The following is a 21,904-nucleotide window of genomic DNA, read 5'->3' on the forward strand; positions in this document are numbered from 1 at the left end:
TGTTTCAACACTGAGGTCTTGGTACCGATTCCCTAGTGGGGGTGGCTAACAGTGATGTGTGAACTGACATTGGGGTGTACTAACAAGCTAACCAAAAAAAAAAAAAAAGCAGTCTAATTTGGTGGATTATATCATGACATTTTAGTACAACCAAATGCAGCAGAAACAATATTCTTTCACACCAATAATTTGTATTGTCAATGAAACTGGAATTCCAAGTAAATAATGTATCCATGAATTTCTCAAAATCCAACGATAAAAATTACAAATGTGTCCAGTTGAGGCAGCTACACATACAAAACAAAAAAAATGAACACGAGTCCTGCCTCTTGATGGTTGGCCATGTACCCTTTGTAACTGCTTGTGCTGCCAGTAACCTGATATCCGTTGCAGGAAAATGGAAATGGGAAAAGGATTCAGCGCTTTCACTGTGGCTCTCTGCAGAGGATGCGAGGACTGCTGCATATGTTATTGTTGATTTGTTTACATAACGACATTGTGTTGTTAACACAATCTTTTAGCTTTAGAGGCCTTGAAGCTTTCCAAAAAAGGAGTAAATTCCTTGGTTTTCTCCGTGGATCACAGCCAACCGTAGTAGCAACCTCCTTGTCAGGATCCTACCAACAAAATACTCTCATTTAAAGAAGCACAAGCCTCCATATATTTTCACCAAATTGCTAGAGATCTTATTTTCATGGATAAAAATGGCATAGACTTCATCCTTTTAAGACTCGTAGAAGACTAGCAACAGTTGGCTTCTGGTGCAGTGCTTACCTTTTTTAAGAAAAACCTGATGCATTAACATTGTGGAATTAAGTAAAAACCAGCATCACCACACTTCCATTTTCCATCCAAAACCATTCTCTGACAGCAAGTTAGCAGTTGAATAAATACACTTGCAACTGTGCATTATGCATGTGATTCAGTGATCATCTTCATTGGGTCCAGGGCAATCAGATAGCAGCACCTCCATGGATTCATACTGAAACAGAAAATGCACAATGGATGTGTAAGAACAACTTGTTAGCTCAACTGCACCAAACCTGGAAATCAAAAGACTGGATTGCATTTTGAGTCTGAATTGTTGAACATAGGCCTAATGGCATGAAGTGTTATCTTGCAACTACATGTCTCAGATATTGATTCCCCACCTTAAAAGGGAGTATGCAAATACATTGTTTCCAGTATTCTAAATGCATGTTGCTTACCTGACACCCACAGTAGAGGCAGTATCGATGTTCATCCCTTAGTTTCATCAATATATCCTGCAAATCCTGCAAGCAAAATGGGCAAGCTTCCATTAAAGATGTCTGAGTGCAAGCTGAATAATAACCACCAGCTGAGAATGAACTTCCCTGTTCTGCAACGGGCTGCATACGGGACCCATGTTTGGTTTATCCAAGCCATTAAATCTGGTGGTTCCCATCATGCATGGACCATTCCCAAAAACTCTCCCAAATTGGAAGATCATAGCCATTGAATCTTGTCTTTTCTCCATCGAATGTGGACTGCTGGTGCATTTCTTCTTAAACAGATATTTTACATGCCAACACTTGGGGGGGGGGGCGGTGTGTGTGTTTTAGAGTTGACGAAGAAACTTTTGGGCATGGTTCATCCATGATGGGGCCATCAGATCATTGGCTTGAATAAACCAACCCTGGGCCTCACATCTACAGCTACAGCACAAACAGAGATATTCCCTGCTTGGCACAAACAGGGAATTCCACCTCCTACTAATTGCATACCAACTAGGTACAACAAAGAAATGGAAAATAAATTCCAGGTGTGGGTAAAACACCCATTTTCTAGTATCCTGACAGTAAGAAAACTGTTAAGGGCATTTTCATTGAAAGCTGCAAAGGGGTTAATAGTCTCCAGATAAAGAACTACATTTGTGAAGCTGGGAAATTTGAATTTGGATGAACCAACCAGGGGCCCCACATCCACAGAATTGGTACAAACAGGGATGTTCCTTGCTTGTCACAAGCAGGGAACTTGACCTCCTCTTAATTGCATACCAACAAAGATATGGAAAACAAGTGCCAGAAGCAGGTAAGCCACCCAATTCTAAGTATCCCTGTACGACCAGCAGGGAATGTAATGTAGAGCGGGTCATGGACACTTTCATGGCAAAGATGGACCAGAGAAGGCCTGATCGGAGGCGGAAGTGATCAGGCATATTTCGCAAACCAGAATGAGTTATTCGACGTATAATATATGATTTTAGGGTAGGAGAAGCTACTTTAGCCAACCAAACCCGTTATGCCAGGTTGCCCACGCTGGATTTCCAAGATTCCAACAGATCGACGGTCGAAAGTCCATTTTAATTTCTTTTTTACAATTTATAGTAAGTTTTAGTTCGATCATAACTCTGAATCCCTTGAGTTTTAGGAGTTGTGCCCAACATGAAAAGGGCTTAGAAAAATTAGGAGAATAACGTGGTTAGGCCAAATTGGACACTTACTATTTTTGGTCAAAAACCATGAAGTCTAGTAGAAATCATGACCGTCTATAAATACTAAGTTCACTATTTATAGTAAGTCACGTTTTTAGGGAGTTTGAGTTGGACTTTGATTCTGAAACTTCTTCCTAGGTTTGATATCACTGTTTACAAGATTGTAAATTCGTTTTTATCATCAATCAACTTATTTTCAATTTCATTAGAATTTATTTCTTTTTATTCCCTCGTGGATTCAAGGAATCTCTATGAGGAGTCTATAGAACTCCGTGGATTTGGAGTAATTATTCCCTGAGGATGACGGTGATCGACCTCATCACGTCCTTCTCCACGTTAGTTGGTATCAAAGTAAGGCTTTCTCCTCGAATCTATGGCTTCTAATGAAGGGTCGGGCAACATTCTCATAGACGGTACTCCAAGAAATTTACCTTTAACAGCGGCGGTTTTCAAAGTGGTGCAACGAGAGAATCGGCAAGTCATGCAAGTGCTGCAGGCTGCCATCGATTGCATGTCGGAGGCCATGGGACAGCTCCGTGTTCATAGCAGTGATCCGCCCCCAGTAGGCGCTAGAACTCATAATCGCACTGATCGCAGGACGATGTCAGCAGTGAACCACAGGATCACTCATGAGGTGATGGGATCTAGCGACGAGGAGGTTGACGACATGATTCTCCAATATCCCGGACAGGGTGGTGATCGGGTAGATTGAGAATTCAAGATGAGCGTAAATCTTCCTAGCTTCAATGACCAACTTCACATTGAAGATTTCCTCGATTGGCTTTCTGAAGTTGAGCGATTCTTCGATTATATGAAAATCCCTGAAGCGAAGAAGGTTAAGCTTGTAGCCTACAAGTTGAAGGGTGGAGCTTTAGCTTGGTGAAAGCAACTGCAGCTTGCACATATGTGACATATGAAGGCACTAATCCACACATGGTAGCGGATGAAGCAGCTGCTATGCGCACAATTCTTTCTTAGTGACTACGATCGGGTACTGTTCCAACAATACCAAAATTGTCGACGGTGAGAGATTACGTAGAAGAATTCTATTGCTTGGCAGCACAGAATGATTTGGTCGAAATCAAATCACAACTAGTCGCCCGATTCAACAGTGGGTTGTGTATGACAATTCAGGATCAGGTTCAGATGCAGCCCATGGACGATGAATGGTGCGATCAAGTTGGCTACCCGAGTGGAAGCGCAACTTGGGCGTCCCAACACACGGACCTATCCTATCACTAGGGTCGCCGCGGCGGGTCCATCCCAGGGAGCTTCACAAGTAAAGGGAAAGAACTTATAGGAGGGCGCACTCAACATCCTACACCTGCGAACCTAAATTCGGGAAGCAGTCAAGTTAGGCCCCAAAGGGGCGTAACGACCGTTGTTGGTCCGAGCAAGATCCCGAACCCCTATGGTCGGCAAAGGCCCGACCATTGTTATCGTTGTGGCCAACCGGGTCATCTATCAAACACTTGCCCCTGGCGACAAGTGGCTAACCTCACCATCAATGATAGTAGTGCTGAAAACACCGATGAAGACCCAGATGTTGCTGGATTGGAGCACGCTGCATAGAATGAAACAGATGAGACATATTGGGTTCTGCAGGATCATAGCAAGTAGTTCATCGTGAGACGACTATTGTATGCACTAAGGAAGGATGTACACCCATACCGACGCAACATCTTTCGAACTAAATATACAATGAATAAAAAAGTTTGTGATGTGATTATCGATAGTGGGAGCAGCGAGAACACCGTCTTTAAGGTCATGGGGGAGAAATTGCAACTGAAACGGAGCATCACCCCTCCCTATATACAATCGATCGGATTAAGAAAGTCAGCGAGACGAAAGTAACTGAACAATGCACTGTATCTTTTTCAATTGGCAAACATTATAAAGACCAAATAGTATGCGGCGTTGTTGACATGGAGGCTTGTTACATTCTACTCAGTCAACAATGGCAATCCGATCATGACGCCACTCATAAAGGGCGAGATAATGTGTACATTTTTGTCAAGGACGACCGAAAAATCATACTAGCCCCTATGGATCAAGAGGAGCCACCCGAAACTTCTAAAGTGGAGGGTCGTTTCCTCTTAACCATACGGGACTTTGTGGAGGAATCCAAAGAGATGGGACAAGCCTATGCATTAATTGTAAAGGGGAAGGAACTCGAGCTCACAATCATTCCTGAAAAACTAAAACCCTTGCTACATGAATTCAAAGAAATTTGGTCCAATGACCTTCTCGCTGAATTGCCTCTCATGTGAGATATTCAGCACCATATCGACCTTGTCCCCAGGTCCAGCTTACTTAATCGTCCTTACTAGAGTTGTACACGAACCGAGTTAACTTGGTTAACTCGCTTGACTTGATTCGACTCAGTTCGAGCCGAGTCGAGCTGAATTTTAGAGCTCGAAATAGTTCGAATCGACTTGGATCAAACCTCAACTCGGATCGAACCAGTTCGGTGACTCGATTATTTTGATATTGATGTTGCTCAGCAAGTGTTTGATTAAATGACTTAACGAAGTGTTGTTTCAGGTGCATACATTCTCTGTGGGATCGGCTGGTGGCGAGGAAGGTATGGATATGAAACAAATCACTACCAAAAGAAAAACATTACATGATAAAACTACCTCTGGATATTGATTTTGATGCTGCCTACTGAGTGTTTGATTACATACATGTAAATTGTTGTCGTTGTTTTGCATACACTGAGAAATTGAAGGTGCACTCCATGTGTTTGAGAAAATGCCGCACTGGCTCAAACTCGGCTCGAACTGGCCCGATCTGCTGACCGAACTGAGTCGAGCTGGCCAATCAGGCTCGAGGACTGAGCCGAGCCGAGCCAAGTTCGAGTCAGCTAGTGGTCGAGCCGAGTCGAGCTGTGCCAAGCTCGACTCGTGTACATCTCTACTCCTTACTATCGGATGAGTCCGAAGGAGTACAATATTCTGTAAGGGCAAGTGAAGTAATTGATCTGTAAGAGTTTAATTCGAGAAAATATGAGCTCATGCACCGTACTGGCCCTATTAACTCTTAAGAAAGAGGGAGTTAGCACATGTGTGTCGACAATCAGGCGATCGACAAGATTATTATAAAATACAGATTTCCCATACCACGACTGGACGATATGTTGGACATGCTTAAGGATGTAAAATTATTTTCTAAATTAAATTTGAATGGCTACCATAATATTCAAATACAACCAAATAATGAGTGGATGACAGCATTTAAGACCAATGAAGAGTTGTATGAATGGTTGGTCATGCCCCTCGGTCTTGCGAACGCACCTAATACATTCATGAGGTTGATGGACCAATTTCTAAAGCCATTCATTGGCCGTTTTGTAGTAGTCTAATATACAGTCAGGACGAAGTAAACCATATGGAACACCTCAAATAGGTCTTTTAAGTGCTCACCGAAAACAAGTTGTATCTCAATCTAAAGAATGCAGCTTTTTAACCGATAGTCAGCTATTTTTGGGCTTTGTCGTGACCAGTGTTCGTAATATCGATACTATCGGCCGATATTATCGGTATCGCAGTCCAGCGACACGATATCCTTCGAAAGAGACCAAGAAAGTAAAAAAAATTTACGCGGACAGCATCATTATTGGAAAAAATCAAAAAAAAAAAAACAATAAACTGGATTTCGGTACCTATACAAGAGATCGTCATCATCGAAAGCTTCCATTTGGTGGGCCATTCCAATCGAAGCTTCTTTCGTAGGTTAGTGCAAGCAAAATCTTCGATTTGGGAGAGAAATCCGTCAAAATCTGAAGAAATCCAGGTATTTGGGCAACATCGGGAGAAATCCTCATCAAAATCTGGAGAATCTTCGCCGAAATCCGAAGATTTGACGTCGTCACCGAGTTCTGTGGGTCCGATTATGAGGTATGTGTTATGTCCAAACCGTTCGTCCATTTGGCGAGCTTGTCGTAAGGCTTGAGCTAAAACATAAGACGGATCCAAAGATCAAGTGGACCACACTGAAAACAGCGGTGGAAGATTGAACGTCTACCAGTGAAACCCTTTTGGGGTCACAAAAGTTTTGGATCGATATGATATTTGTTTTTCCTCCTCATCCAGATTTGTGTGACCTAATGAATGGGGCGTTATGGTAGGCCCTACAAATGTTTTAACAGTGAGAATCAGTCCCCACTGCTATTTGTGGTGTGGTCCACTTGAGCTTTGGATATTACTCATTTGATCTAAAATGATCTCTCCAAATGCATGAACGGTGTAGATATAATAAATACATTACTGTGGGGCCCATTTAACTTTGAACCGTTCAGACAACTCGAGCGGGACGAGCGTCTGCGACGGATGCGGATTTCCTGCGAAAGACTTTCGTAGGAAGTTCCTGCGCTAGGAACCCAGGTGGGGCCCATTGTGATGTTTTTTAGAAATCCTATCTGTCCATCCGTTTTGTGAGTTTATTTTAGGACATGATGCCAAAAATGAACCATTTCCAAAGCTCAAGTGGGCCGAAAACGTGATAATTGAATGTCCACGGTTGAACTATTCAGGGGCCATGAAAGTTTTGAATCATGCTAATATTTGTGATTTCAGTTCATCCCTATAGGAATGAAATTATTAACAGTATGGATGGCATGTAAACATCACTGTCAAACCCGGGTAGGTTTCAACGGTAGGAACTTCCCTAACCACATTTTTCTTTAGCAAGGCCCACTTGAGCTTTATATACAGTTCATTTTTAGCATATTGTCCTGAAATGAACTTACAAAACTGATGGAAGGGGAGGATTTCTCACAAACATCACAGTGGGCCCCATCTGGGTTCCCAGTGCAAGAACTTCTTGCTAAAGGCTTTTGCAGGAAATCCGCGTCCGTCTGGGTGGGAAGCTGATGACGTAGTGAGTAAACTCTATGGGGCCACTATAATTCATGTATTTTATCTGCTCTATCCATCCATTTTACCATATAATTTTATGATTTTAGCCCAAAAAGTGAAGCATATCCAAAGTTCAAGTGACCCACTACTGGTCAATCACCATTGTTTCCTATGATATGGTCTACTTGATTATTGGATCTGCTTAATTTTTTGCATAATGTCCTAAAATGATATAGAAAAACAGATGGATGGGGTGGATACTGGATATAGTTGTCTTAGTTCAATCGGACAACACATAGCTTAGGACCCTCTACAAAGGAAACCTATTATGTGCCATTCTTTTTTGAGATTTTATAATTTAAAAGTGTGTATGGAGGTCTTTTTTAATAATTCCTGAAGTTTCATTGAAAAATTTAACTATTTTCCCAATGTTTCCCAAAAAGTGCGATAAATTATGCGATACAAACGATATATCCCATGCGATAACCGATATGTATCTGTATCCCAAGGGTGCGATACATTGCGCGATACCGATATTTTGAACACTGGTCGTGACGTCCATGGGCATCCGGGTGGATAGTGAAAAGGTGAGAGCCACCTGGGAATGGCCGGTTCCAACAAGCATCCATGAAATATGGAGTTTTCACAGATTTGCAACATTCTATCATCGGTTCGTGAAGAATTTTAGCACCATTGTGTCACCAATTACAAATTACATGAACAAGGGACCATTTCAGTGGATTGACGAAGCTAACAGAGCTTTGCTGAATTCAAGTGCAGATTGTCCACAAACATGGTTCTTGTACTTCTCAGCTTCAACAAACTATTTGAGGTCGAATGTGATGCTTCATATGTCGGAATTGGAAGAGTTTTGTCTCAAGAAGGCAGGTTGGTAGCGTTTTACAGTGAAAAGCTCAAGGATGCACTGAAAAAGTAGTTGACATATGAGCTCAAATTGTACTTAGTGGTCCAGGCACTGCGACATTGACGACATTATTTAATTCAGAGAGAGTTCATTTTTTTTACATAGACAATCAAACTCTCAAATTTATTAATAGCCAAGCTAACGTGAATTGTGTGGATGCTAGCTGGATTTCATTCTTGCAGAAATTAACATTTGTGTTAAAGCATAAGTCTAGGTAGAAGAACAAAGTGGCTAATGCACTTAGCCGATGTGCAACTTTATTAGTCACCATGAGCGATGAGGTTGTCGAGTTCGAGTACCTCAAAATACATATATACCGACAACGACGACTTTAAGGACGCGTGGATTAGATGCCAAGAGGGTTAGCTAAATACGCAAAACGGTTTCCTTTTCAAAGGGAATCAACTATGTATCCCCAAAAGTTCTCTAAGGAGCACATTATTCAAGAGCTATATGGAGGTAATCTTGGGCGAGACAAGACGCGAGCTTTTGTTAAGGAACGGTATTACTGGCCACAATTAGTACGTGACGTGGGTAGAGCGGTATGGTGTTGTCATGTTTGTCAGACCTCCAAGGGGCAGTCTCATAATACAAGACTTTACACACCATTACCAGTGCCTAACGACCCTTGGGAGGACTTATCTATGGACTTTGTGCTTGGCCTCTCATGAACACAACGCGGCATGGATTCAATGTCCGTGGTAGTAGATTGTTTTTCGAAGATGCACACTTTATCCCATGTAAGAAGACCCTCGATGCAACACAGGTGGAATCTATTCTTCAGAGAGGTCATGCGGCTACACAGAGTTCCTAAGACCATTATTTCTGATCGTGACATGAAGTTCAATAGTCACCTCTGGCGGACTTTGTGAAATTAATTCAGTACACAAGTTCAGTTCAGCAGTGCCTACCACCTACAAACCGATGGGTAGACTGAAGTTATGAATCACACGTTGGGAAAACTCGTTCGATGTATTTCAGGTTAAAAACCGAAGCAGTGAGATTTGACCTTGTCTCAAGTAGAGTTTGCATTCAACAACATGGTGAACTGCTTGACAGGGAAATCCCCGTTCCAAATTGTTTATGGTCCAGTGCATTGCCACACACTTGACTTGATCCCTTTGCCTAAGCTCTTGGGCATGAGCATTGTAGCAGAACATATGGCAGACCGAATCGTGAGCATTCATGCGGAAGTGCAAGCCAAGTTGCGTGCCTCGAATGACAAGTACAAGGAGCAAGCCGACAAGCATCGACAACAAAAGGTGTTTGAGGTGGGCGACCAAGTTATGGTCCATCTACGCAAGTAAAGATTTCCGACTAGGACTTACAACAAGTTGAAGAACAAGAAGATTAGACCGGTACCGATCTTTCGAAAAATCAATAACAATGCTTATGTTGTTGATCTTCCGGATGATATGGAGATCTCGCGTACTTTCAACATTGTTACCACTGACTATCATGAACCAAAGCGGGACGAGAACTCAAGGTCAAGTTCTTTTGAAGTGGAGGGGACTAATGTAGAGCGGGTCATGGACACTTTCATGGCAAAGATGGACCGGAGAAGGCCCGATTAGAGGCAGAAGTGATCATGACTGTCGGAACCCTAAAACTGGCGTATCTTGCAAACTAGAATGAGTTATTCAACATATAATATATGATTTTGGGGTAGGAGAAGCTACTTTAGCCAACCAACCCTGCTACATCAGGTTACCCACGCCGGATTTGCAAGATTCCATCAAATCAACGGTTGAAAATCCATTTTAATTTCGTTTTTACTATTTATAGTAAGTTTGAATTCGATCAATAGTAACTCTGCATCCTTTGAGTTTTAGGAATCGTGCCCAACATGAAAAGGGCTTTGAAAAATTAGGAGAATAACGTGGTTAGGCAAAATTGGACACTTACTATTTTTGGCCGAAAACCATGAAGTCTAGTAGAAATCATGATTGCCTATAAATAATAAGTTTACTATTTATAGTAAGTCATGTTTTTTGGGAATTTGAGTTGGAGTTTGATTTTGAAACTTCTTCCTTGGTTTGAAATCACTATTTAAAGGATTGTAAATTCATTTTTTTTTATCATCAATCAACTTACTTTCAATTTTATTAGATTTTATTTATTTTTATTCCCTCATGGATTCGAGGAATCTCTGTGAGAAGTCCATAGAACTCCGTGTATTCGGAGTAATTATTCCTTGAGGAAGATGGTGATCGACCTCATCATGTCCTTCACTGCGTCAGAAAGCAAGATAACTCTATAGACATTTTTGCTCATAGCTGCAAACGGGTTAAGATAAAAAATTGCATTTGTGAAGCTATGTTATTTGATTGATGTGCTCATCAGGTATCATCATTTTCATAGGCAATTCCTCATAATCTCAGCTCGATAGTCATATGTGTGGGTTTAAATATCCAAAAGTGGGCATTAATTACTTTTGTGCCTACTTCTATAACCAGCAAAAGAAAATCAAATAGTCAAATCGAAAGACTTGCCAAGTAAACTTGAAGTGGTAAAGATTTGGGATTGTTCTCTTAAGACACAAAAAACACAATCAAGTACTAACAAAACTCAAAAGATTTCCTGAATGCTCGAAAAACTTGATTTAGCTTGCTAAGATTTTGAAAACCCAATACTGGAATTTGCAATGTAAAACTTTAAAACTTGGAAAACTAGATTGACAGTTTGATTGAGATCCCATCCAATTCAATTAGGACTGGAGCCCTAACTAAATCTCAATTAAGTTTTGAATTTCTTGAGGAAAAAAAGAAAATGAAAAAGGAGCCTCTCCAAGGTATTGTATAAAACAGCCTAGTATGATGCTGAATTTTTTTAACAGAACACTAAGCCATTAGTATCAAATTATAAATCACCAATTTCTTCTTTCTTTTTTATTTTTTTTAGTTGGCGAATTATCAATCATCAATTGGCTAGAATTCCATATGAGACACTGAGGAAAGTAGACCTACCAATTTCTGCACTCACTTTCCTCCACTACAAACTCTGAAGACAGTTGCTCAGGAAAGGGAATATTAAGAAACTCTGAAGACAGTTGCTTAGGGAAGGGAATATTAAGAATCTTTCTTTCTTTTCTTTTCTTTTTTATTTTTTATTTATTTATATTTTTTTTTTTTGGGGGGTGGGGGGGTGTGTGTTATCAAATCATCAATTGGCTAGAATTCCGTATGAGACACTGAAGAAAGTAGTCATCTACCAATTTTTGCACTCACTTTGCTCCATGGTGCAACCTGGTTATCAAGTCAATGAAATCTTGACACCCGAATAGCAAAGAAATGGACAAGAGTACACCCACAAGAATGTTTTGAGTAGAGAGGGAGAGAGACTTTATTGATATCAAACTTCTTCTTTCCATACTTAAGAAAAACTTATACTTAGAAAATTTGGAATGCTTACCTCCTACGTATCTATAATGAGGATCTTGTCAACAAAGAGATTGATTTCAAATCAATCATAATTGATTATAAATCAACCTAATCTACCTATGAATCTAAGATCATAAAAGCCAAACAATAGTAAAAGCAAATCTAGGAAATAATCCTCAAAATCTTTGATCAAATCTTTAAATCCGCCCAATATCATCCATCACATACCAATTGCACTAGTTTGAAGCATTAAATAATAGGCTCTAGTTTAATCCAAAATAGCATGCTAATATTTTTTTTAAAAAAAAGAAAAATCCATTGTTTTTATATAATTTATTTCTTCTGCTATCAAATCAGATCTTTTTAGGTTTTTTTTTTTTTTTTTGAAAGGCAACGAAAAAATTCATTAAAACGAGAAAAAAGGATACAGGCCGCTGAGATAGCGAACTGAGAACTCCCTGAGCGGAAAAACAGAAAGAAGAAAATAACAGAAACAACAAAAAGGAAACCGAAAAAACAGAAAAAGCCCAGCCAAAGAACAAACAGCAGGAACCAGCTACACCCTGTCCATCTGAGTGCCGCCGAGAAGCGGTATGTGGCTGATGTTTGTGGAGAGACAGGCCCATTTTTTTTAGTTAATGGTGATTTTTTATTTTTATTTTTTTTGGGTGCCCATTTCAGGCCCAACATGGGCGTGCATATGGGTGTAGTACCCATTTGTAGGTATGGGTATGGTTACCGCTATACCTGGCCTAAATCCGGCCCATCCATACACTACCCACACATAATCTTCTCAATCCATGTAAAATCTTTCCCAGTGATAAACAGAAACTCTTTACCAGTGATTTTCTCTAAAATATATCGGCAGGTAAGGGTTTACTCACATCCACTTATCTCTTAGAGCAAACAATATTGAGACTGACTGCGATCTAACCATTCAAATCCAGTGTAATTGTAACTGAAATATAAACATAATTTTCCAGCTAAAAATCCAAATAAATAACTAAATACCTCTTCCGTGATCTCTTCTTCTTCCTCCTCTTCCTTCTTCTCCTCTCCAGCTTCATCATTTTCCTTCAATGGCTCAAGAACTTCCTCGTTTTCCAGCTGAGCAAGCGCCGCCCTCGCCTTATTAAAATCAGCAATGATCCGACGACTCCTCCACTGTATTTTCTGCCGTGACCCGAACTCCGCCATCAATTCGTCTTCCTTCTTCCTCTTCCTCTCGGTGCGAACAACCTCCCTCCTCACCTTCTCCTTCACGGGGCTCTCTGTTCCGAGCCCGGCTCGTGACCTTCGGATTTCGATCACGACTGGCTCGGCCCGGCCAGAGCCGTTCTTTCCAAGGGCCGAGCCCGGGTTGTAGCCCATCTGCTGCAGAAGCTTGAACCCAACGTTGGAAGGAGGAATGGCTGATTCGCAGTTCGCTAGGGTTTGCTGGTCTTCTTCCCGCTGCTTCCGCTCTCGATCGATTTTGCGCTGCTCTTGCCAGGATAGGGTTTTGTTCGGTTTCTTCTGCTTGTTGGAGGCCTCAGGGATTGGGGTTTTGGAGATCTGTAGAAGGCAGAAAGAGAGAAATTAGGGTTTGGCAGGCGGAGAGAGAGAGAGAGAGAGAGAGAGAGAGAGAGAGAGAAACCTTTTTGGAAGGTAACGGATGATGGGAGATTTCGGGTGGAAGAAAGAGGGAGATATCTCCCATGTAATCTTCTTCCTTCTCTTCTGCTTCTTTCGATGCCATTGAGAGAGAGCATGAGAGTTCTCGACGTTATATTCTCGTTCGAGCTGTCATATTCTGCGAGTGGAGCATATGATTTGTGTCTTAGCCATGCCGTCCGTATGTTTTATGGGCTCATTTTTGGGCATGGGTCTAAAATTGAAGCATATCCAAAGTTCAAGTGGACCACACCGTTAAAAAAAAACTGATGAAAATAATGTCCACCGTTAAAACCTTCCTAGAGCCCACAGTAATGTTTACTTTTCATCCATCCTGTTTATAAGATCACACACCGTTGAAACCTTCCAAGAGCCCAGGGTAATGTTTACTTGTCATCCATCTTGTTCACAAGATTATGTAGACCTGATTTGGTACTTCTGACCGGATAGGACTCGGTCCAAATCAGTCCAGCTTAGACCGGACTTAGGTTGAGTCAGGCATGCTGAAAACGGTATCAAGTCAGATCAAGTTTGGGTCAGGCCTTTTTCAAAATCGGATTAAGTTGAGTTAGCCCTAACTTGGTCCAACTCGACTCGATGCCCAGCTCTAACCTTAGGTAAGGTATTTTGGGTTACTAGGAGTAGAATTGAGTATGCCATCTCCCAATTATCAAACACCTAAAATATGAATTAATGGAATATGTAGGGTGCTTAAGATGGGGTTCCTTACTCTTACTCCGGTGGTAGACTCTCAGGAGTTTCAACACCGGGTCAAGGGTTCGAGTACCCATAGGAGGTGAAATTCCACTACGGCCTGTGTGTGTGGGGTGTGTGTGTGCATGTGTAAAAAAAAAAAAAGGAAAGAAAAAGGGTGCTTAAGATGGGGCCTAGTCCATTGCACATTAATATGTAGCACATGTGACACTTATACATCTGGTACATGTGATGCATGTGGATGTAACAATTGCATCTCCATGCAGCATAATAAGGATAAACTTTTCTCCACATCCTAACTCTTACTTATTGTTTAGTGCTTTATGTACTTATTTCACTTGATTTATGTAAAGAAAAAATAAAAAATGAATTTAACAATTAACAAATAATGTACAAGACGTTTAAGTGAAATAGCTCGTGCAATATACAACTTTACGAGCACTTAAACAACTTCTAAAACATGATGACTTAGACCCAACTTGTTCCATCTTAAGTGGGGTTGTACCAACACAAAAATTCATAGCTGGAGTGGTAGACTGATTCAAGATAATCTCATTTCAACACTAAGGTTATGACTGTGATCCACACCGTCCATCCGATTTTAAAGAGAATTTTAGGACTTTATTAAAAAACAGTGGTGATTGAACACATACCGTTAAAAGTTTCCCAGGCCCACCGTAAGCATATCTATAATGCTTATTTTCTACCCAACCCGTTGATATTGTCAATCAGACCTGGATGAATGGACAATACAAAGATCACAGGCTTATGAAACAGCAACTGATTCCATGGGTTACACAGCTCCAGAATCTGGACAGCCTGGATTTGATATTGATATGACAAAGTGTGACACTTGTGGATTTGGAGTATTACTATTGGAGCGCCTGACTGGAAAGAAACCTCATGACAGGTTCACCATTTCTTCCTTGTTAGAGTCCTTAATCTCTAATTTACCAAATTATCAATCCTTAATGAAACATACTTGCCGAATGCATTTCGTTGAAAAACTACTTATTTCATCAAAAAAAACATCATCATATGTCTCTTTCACTTATGGGTTTTTCTCTGATTTGTTATTATCTAGTTCAATGGCAGGAGATTGGCAGTGTCTGGTGAAGTGGGCTAGTAGCTGCTTACATGATCTTGAATCTCTGAACAGAATGGTCGATCCTGCAATCAAGGGCTAATGCACCTCCAAGTCTGTGTCCCAATATGCAGATGCCATCAGCTGTTGCATTTAGGTACACGTCAATACTAACTTCTTTCGCAATCCACACCAAGACCCTTGGTGAACACAACCCTCTATTTATTTTATTTTATTTTTGAAATTCACTCTTATTGACATGTGGTCCTTGCCTCGACCAGCCCCAGCCGGAATTCAGATCTCCAATGTCACAGGTTTCTGAAATGCTGGTTCGTGTGCTTCACCAAACGGAATCCAGCGGACATGACTAGGATGCCTTTGATGTCTTCATTCCAGACGGCCCCAGTTGATGCACCATGTAAGCAATTATACAGTTTTTTGAGACTATATAAATTTATAGGATGTTGACTTGATGCATCCAACAAAACCAAAATAAAATGTACAGTTGGGAGGGTGAAATTTGATGGCGATGTGCCATTTCTTGAATGATTTCAATGGTCTGAATTTTTACTGCACAAGTTAGATCAACGGCTGAGATCAATTTGAGTTTGATCCTATCTCCTCCACTCGCTATGATGCATGAATAAAAATGGGTATGTTTCACAGCAATGCCTTATTTATTACAGATTTAGAATAACTTAATCCAACACAAAGCTAGGAGCTGAAATAATCTATGCAAATTGATCATAAATACTGAAATGGGTGGAGCTGCTAATTGCTTGGTGTTGATTTTATACATTAGTCTACTAATTGAAAATATTAACCTAACCAACAGAGTTTGTGTTAGGATTGAGCATTCAATGCCTTGGGCTGGGTCTAGGTTTGGGTTGGATTGTGCCTTGGCACCCACCCTGAGCACCGCAGTCAAGTAAGGTTGTCAACCAGTTCAAGCTATTTCCAAGCCCAACCGGCATATTAAAACCTAGGATCAAGCCTGGCCCACATGATGGGCCAAAAGAGACTGCCGTGTAACCTGCTTAGTCCAATCCTCAATTGAGCCACAAAAGTATGCTAAGTTAAAAAAAAATATATGTAGGTTTTTGAAGGTTAAAATATGACATTTGCGCATGAGGCATTAAAAAAATAACACTGAAAACCCTACCAAGGGTTTGGGCTAGGCTGATGAGCTTTCGACATACGGCAATGGGCCAGGCAATCCAAAGAGCCCAACCCAGATTTAGACGAGACTTGGACCTGTTAGCCTGGCCCATCGGCAAGGGGACTTAGCATGGATGGGCTTATTAATTTTCAGGCCAAGAATGGGCTCAAGTGATTTAGCCCACCCCAACTTCATACGTCAATTAGGCAACCCATGCATCTTGAATGAAAACCATTGGTTTCATTCCTCTGAGTGTATATTTCTTTGTGCATGTGAGGCCCACTTGATCAATGGATAGATCAGGAACATTTAAGTGGGAAAGAGGTATTTTTCAGTTTTCGAGATAGGCAGTAAAAATTGATCTCAGCGGTGGATCTAACTTGTGCAGTAAAAATTCAGACCACTGAAATCATTCAAGAAATGGCACATCACCATCAAATTTCACCCTCTGAACTGTAGATTTTATTTTAGTTTTGTTGGATGTTTCGAGTCAACATCCTATAAATTTCAAAAAACTGTATAATTGCTTACATGGTGTATCAACTGGGGCCGTCTGGAATGAAGATATCAAAGGCATCTCAGTCATGTCCGCTGGATTCCGTTTGGTGAAGCACACGAACCAGCATTTCAGAAACCTGAGACATTGGAGGTCTGAATTCCGGCTGGGGCTGGTCGAGACAAGGACCACATGTTAATAAGAGTGAATTTCAAAAATAAAATAAAATAAATAGAAGGTTGTGTTCACCAAGGGTCTTGGTGTGGATTGCGAAAGAAGTTGGTATTGACGTGTACCTGAATGCAACAGCTGATGGCATCTGCATATTGGGACACAGACTTGGAGGTGCATTGGCCCTTGATTGCAGGATCGACCATTCTGTTCAGAGATTCAAGATCATGTAAGCAGCTACCAGCCCACTTCACCAGACACTGCCGATCTCCTGCCGTTGAACTATATAATAAAAAATCAGGGAAAAACCCATAAGTGAAAGAGACATATGATGATGCATCTTTCGATGAAATAAGTAGTTTTTCAACGAAATGCATTCAGTAAGTATGTTTCATTAAGGATTGATAATTTGGTAAATTAGAGATTAGGGACTTTAACAAGGAAGAAATGGTGAACCTGTCATGTGGTTTCTTTCCAGTCAGGCGCTCCAATAGCAATACTCCAAATCCATAAGTGTCGCACTTTGACATATCAATATCAAATCCAGGCTGTCCAAATTCTGGAGCTGTGTAACCCATGGAATCGGTTGCCGTTTCATAAGCCTGTGATCCAAGTGAGGACCCAATGATGAGTTGTCATTCCGACCAAAGGAGATAGATTAATATTAGCAGATGAATTAGGAAATGTTTGTCACTAGAGAGAGAACAAAAAAAGCATGGAATCTTAGAGTTATCCTAAATAAATATGGAATTTTATTTTGTGAAGGAAGAGAATGTTGGCAACACCTCCAGCTTAATTCGAATGAGGGGCCTCAGATCGACCAACCCACAGCCGCGGAGGCGGGGCACACACTCATGATCAAGGAAGATATTGGCAGCTGTTACATCTCCATGTGCAATAGCAGGTACACATGTCTAGTGCAAATACCTGAACAAAGCATGAATAGGGAAAAAAAAAATGAAGAGGGAATTTGGCTTTAGTTGTATACATAAGAACACTAGAAAAAGCATTTATTCGAGCATGTTTGTACTGTGCTTACTCGAGAGCACGGGCTACACCGACAGAAATCCTCAAGTGATCATTCCATGTAAGAGTCATGCTACGCAGGGCGACAACAAGGGACACGTTCCCGACATAGGCGTAGATGAGGAAGTGCTGCCCATGCTCCACACAGTAGCCTAAAAGGCTTGCGATGTTTGGATGCTTTAAATGAGATACACTGCTAATTACATCCAGAAATCGGTCTTCTTCACGTAGAGACAGCGGTGCCATCTCAATAATATTCACAGCCAAAATCTAGGAACACAAAACCTCACAGTCATATCTATCGAGAATACATCTTACATGAAAAAAAGAAAAGAAAAAGAGCCTTTCTTTACATATATCTTACAAAATAATACCTGGCCATCAGGGAACACACCTTTGTAGATGGGAATGGTACCCATTCCAAGAAGGTTGTCTTCACTGAAGTTGTTTGTAGCAGCTTGCAGTTCTGTCGCATTGTATAATACTGCAGTCATCGGGGTTCCATTTCTTTTCGTGTAGTTTATCCTTCTATAGAATGATTTAGATCTGCCTTGATGAATGGTGGACAGAGGCCTTGGATTGGCTGGAGAAGAAAAATCAACAGACAACTGCTCTGGACTATCTGTTGGTGCTGCAAAAGAGAAGCCAATCACTGAAGCTACAAGATGCAAAAACCGATGGGAACTGCTATTCTATCTATTCAAACATTCCCCTTCAAAGGAAAAAACATTCATGAATTTTAATAGAAGACTAAAATGCCAAGGCATTACAAATTAATAGAATCAAGGCACATTTAAAGAGTAATTTAACTTTTCATTTAAAAGATCAAAGAGAAGGGAAAAAAATTCCTACCACCATTTGTCGGACTGATCAGAAGAGAGAGCAGAGACCTGAAGCAGCACACTAGCCAGTCGAGCCGACATTTGCAGGATATATAGATGTGTATTATGATAAGAGCTGCTACACAGGTTACTAGGCATGCTGTTGCCCCAATTATTGACCCACACCCCAAACTTTTCTGATCATGGCTATCATTCTTAGTTGATGTGGAATTACTGATGTTCTGACTGCTCGGCGTATTATCAGGAGTGATATTTGATGGTGGATAGACACTGTTGGTTGTAAATATATTTCCCCCAATACTAATAAGAAACAAGGAGATTAATTAATGAGAAACAGGAGATTTAATATCGCATTCAGAAAAGAAACATAAGAAATAAGCATCATACATTCATAAAATGCCTACTCTTATTACCTGAGATTTGAAATGAGTTCAAACTGCTTAGGAACAACACCACTGAAGTAGTTGTTTCGAATGTTACTGAAACTTAGAGCAGTTAAAATTAGAACTTTGTACTTGGGCTTTAAAAGTGTTGAAGAGTAAACAATCCATACAAAGTAAGACACTTAGTTCAAGACATACAGGTATGATAGAGGAAGACCAGCCAGGAAGTCAACTGATCCAGTAAATTGGTTGTTCTGCAGGTCACTGACAGCAACTGACAGAATTAACCATGGATGGTTAATGATATACAACTCACATTGCAATAAAAAAAATGCATAGATTGAAGAAACTTAGCCCATTAGCATACTTACAGAGCAGTAAGACTCGTCAAGGTAACAAATGAAATGGGCAGATTTCCTGTGAAACTGTTGTAGGATAAATCCCTGAAACATAATTTACACTTTAGAAGACCATTAAGGTGTCTCCTGAGTCCAACCAGAATAATGCTTCTCCCAACTCCCCACCATACCATGTATGGATATGTTATCAGAACCATACACTCAATGGGCCCTGCCATGTATGGTCACAGTTTAAAAATAAATTAAACTGGCTGCTATGCTTGTCCAATTGATGTGATTTCTGAAAGTAAGCCCATCCATGGCGGGCCCACTGGAGGGTACAGTTATAATCACTGTACGCATGGCACATGTATGGTGGGGATCAAAGAAAAAATATCATTTAACCCTATAGTTTAATCAATGAAATTATGTCAGTAGAAGTGCACCAAAACTGACTGCCGTGGGTAACTCTTTTTTCTTTTTTTTCTTTTTTTCTTTTTTTTTTTTTGTGAAATCATTTTATACTGTTTTTCTAAAATTAATACTTGCGGTAATCTTTCAGGTCAAAGTAATTTCCATCTAGTTCATCTGCATAACAAAGTCAACAAATGAAATCTTACATTTGTTTTAGATTCTTCAGACCAGTAAATATGTCCCCAGTGGAACCAGAGAGGGAATTGTGACTCAGATTACTGCACTTGGAAAAGAGATCCGTTGGCAAATATGAGCTGGCTACTCATAAACCAGAGAATTTAACATCCTCACTCATTACAAGAACTTACAAATAACGGAGAGATTTCAAGGAAGCTAAGGAGAATGGAATATTCTGACTCAGCCAATTGAATGCCAGGTTTCTGCATTGCAGGAAGAATACAAAAATATTCCTTGGAATTGAGATTCAGATAAAATATATATATATATATATATAAGATTAAATCCTATATAGGAAAAGGAAGCCGAAAAAAGTTATAAACATCTTACACATGGGTTGCACTGGGGGGCAAAAATAAAGGAAATACGCCATGAATGCTATTGTTACTGACATCCCTGTACAAGGGAAGAATATTTGAATTAGTAAAGATAAATGGACCCAGATCAAATAAAAAGCTTTGTATGTTAAGCTTAACTTACAAAGTGCATTTAAGTTCATCCAAGTGAATTTAAGCTCATCCCACATGTGTAGATGAACATGGAGGATCTAAAATACACTTGGATGAACTTAGACGCACTTAGATGCACGTGGATGAAATTAGATGTACATTAGAATTGTATTGGGTCCGGGCTACAAGATAAATTTCTATAAATTGGGAACAAAAGGAAACAGATTTGCACACAACTGCTGCCAAAACCACTTACTGTTCCTCAAGTGATCGGAGGTTAGCAAGCTCGAAACCCATCGTTCCAGTGATATGTAGCCCGCAAATTTTACTGTTGAGGAAATAGAAGTAAAAGCAGTTTGCACAAGAAGAGAAATTCAGGACAAAGATAAGAACAGAAGGTGATGTGTTACATGGATTGGATGGCATCGCCAGAGCATTTGATTCCTGTCCAGCTTTCTCCACAGGGGTCACCACCAACAAATTTCCATCCAGTGAGTTGGGGTGGGAAGTTCAGGGAGATGTAAAGGCCCTGCAGAGTTGCGGCTGCAATGAGAAAAGAGAAGGGGTAACTCAGGAATTCCATTTGATATTCTGAGTGGAAGTGTGAGAATTTCTGTACTAAGAAAAAGAAAGTGTGAGAATTCCATTTGGTCTTTAGGCATTATTATGCACAGCATTCTCTGGGATTTCACTTTCCACAAATGGAGCCCATGGTTCAGTAGTACCGGTGGGGTCCATTTGTCCATTTGGCCCATCTTGGATGGATGATGTCCAAAAAATCTCTCTCAGGTTGGAAGATCCTGACAGACCATATGGACCCTTTTTTCAGTCGAAACTCAAATGTAGAATGTTGCTTTATTTCTCTTCTTTGCAATTAATGGGCCAATCACAAATGCAAAGATTAGGACTGCCTATTAGGAAGACTTTGCGCCATGATATGTCCATGGCGGAATCCAGCAGAACAACTGGTTTGTAACTTGTCCACAGACCCCATTCTGCTAGGAAAAAAAAAACAGCTATCATTCCTGGGTCAAGGCCCTTGGTTTAGAAATCCTGACCATTGGCCCTGCCATGGATGGAACATGCCCAAAAACCTCCTAAATGGAACAATCCTAAGTTCTTGACCTTCATTCTATGGCCTGAAAATAGACTGTTGAGGACAAACACAAAAACAGCCCTGCGTATTCATCTGAAAAAAGGCTCATGATTGGTGGCTAGGATCTTACAGTTTGTGGACTGAACAAACCAATAATCTTGATCTCTGAAAAACTCCCCATTTGTACAAAATTAAAACCCAATCATACTGAGGTTTCCACTGG

General features: G+C 40.5%; 1 protein-coding gene and 1 pseudogene across 2 annotated transcripts; both read right to left on the reverse strand.

Annotated features, from left to right (window-relative positions):
• Positions 1-155: 155 nt before the first annotated feature.
• LOC131220074 (uncharacterized) lies at positions 156-13,411 on the reverse strand. Of its 2 annotated transcripts, none has more exons than XM_058215048.1 (4): positions 13,256-13,411; positions 12,631-13,173; positions 1,209-1,274; positions 156-617 (listed from the first exon to the last, which is right to left on the reverse strand). In XM_058215048.1, the coding sequence occupies exons 1-4, from the start codon at positions 13,355-13,357 to the stop codon at positions 426-428; spliced, it is 903 nt and encodes a 300-aa protein (XP_058071031.1). In that variant the 5' UTR covers positions 13,358-13,411; the 3' UTR covers positions 156-425. The 2 variants fall into 2 exon arrangements, with proteins under 2 accessions (XP_058071031.1, XP_058071036.1); XM_058215053.1 differs by lacking the exon at positions 156-617 and adding an exon at positions 638-982.
• Positions 13,412-16,760: 3,349 nt separating this feature from the next.
• On the reverse strand, positions 16,761-21,124 carry LOC131249711 (protein STRUBBELIG-RECEPTOR FAMILY 2-like; annotated as a pseudogene).
• Between the last annotated feature and the right edge of the window lie 780 nt (positions 21,125-21,904).

Source organism: Magnolia sinica, chromosome 1 (genome assembly GCF_029962835.1).
Source record: "Magnolia sinica isolate HGM2019 chromosome 1, MsV1, whole genome shotgun sequence".
NCBI classification, from domain to species: Eukaryota; Viridiplantae; Streptophyta; class Magnoliopsida; order Magnoliales; family Magnoliaceae; genus Magnolia; species Magnolia sinica.

Excerpts from the sequence above, each read along its gene's own strand:
- LOC131220074 (XM_058215048.1), bottom strand. The coding sequence starts at position 13,357 with ATGGCATCGAAAGAAGCAGAAGAGAAGGAAGAAGATTACATGGGAGAT. Across the intron at positions 13,174-13,255 it reads ATCCGTTACCTTCCAAAAAG|ATCTCCAAAACCCCAATCCC; the intron begins GTTTCTCTCTCT and ends TGCCTTCTACAG. Across the intron at positions 1,275-12,630 it reads AAGAAGAGATCACGGAAGAG|GATTTGCAGGATATATTGAT; the intron begins GTATTTAGTTAT and ends TTTTGCTTGCAG.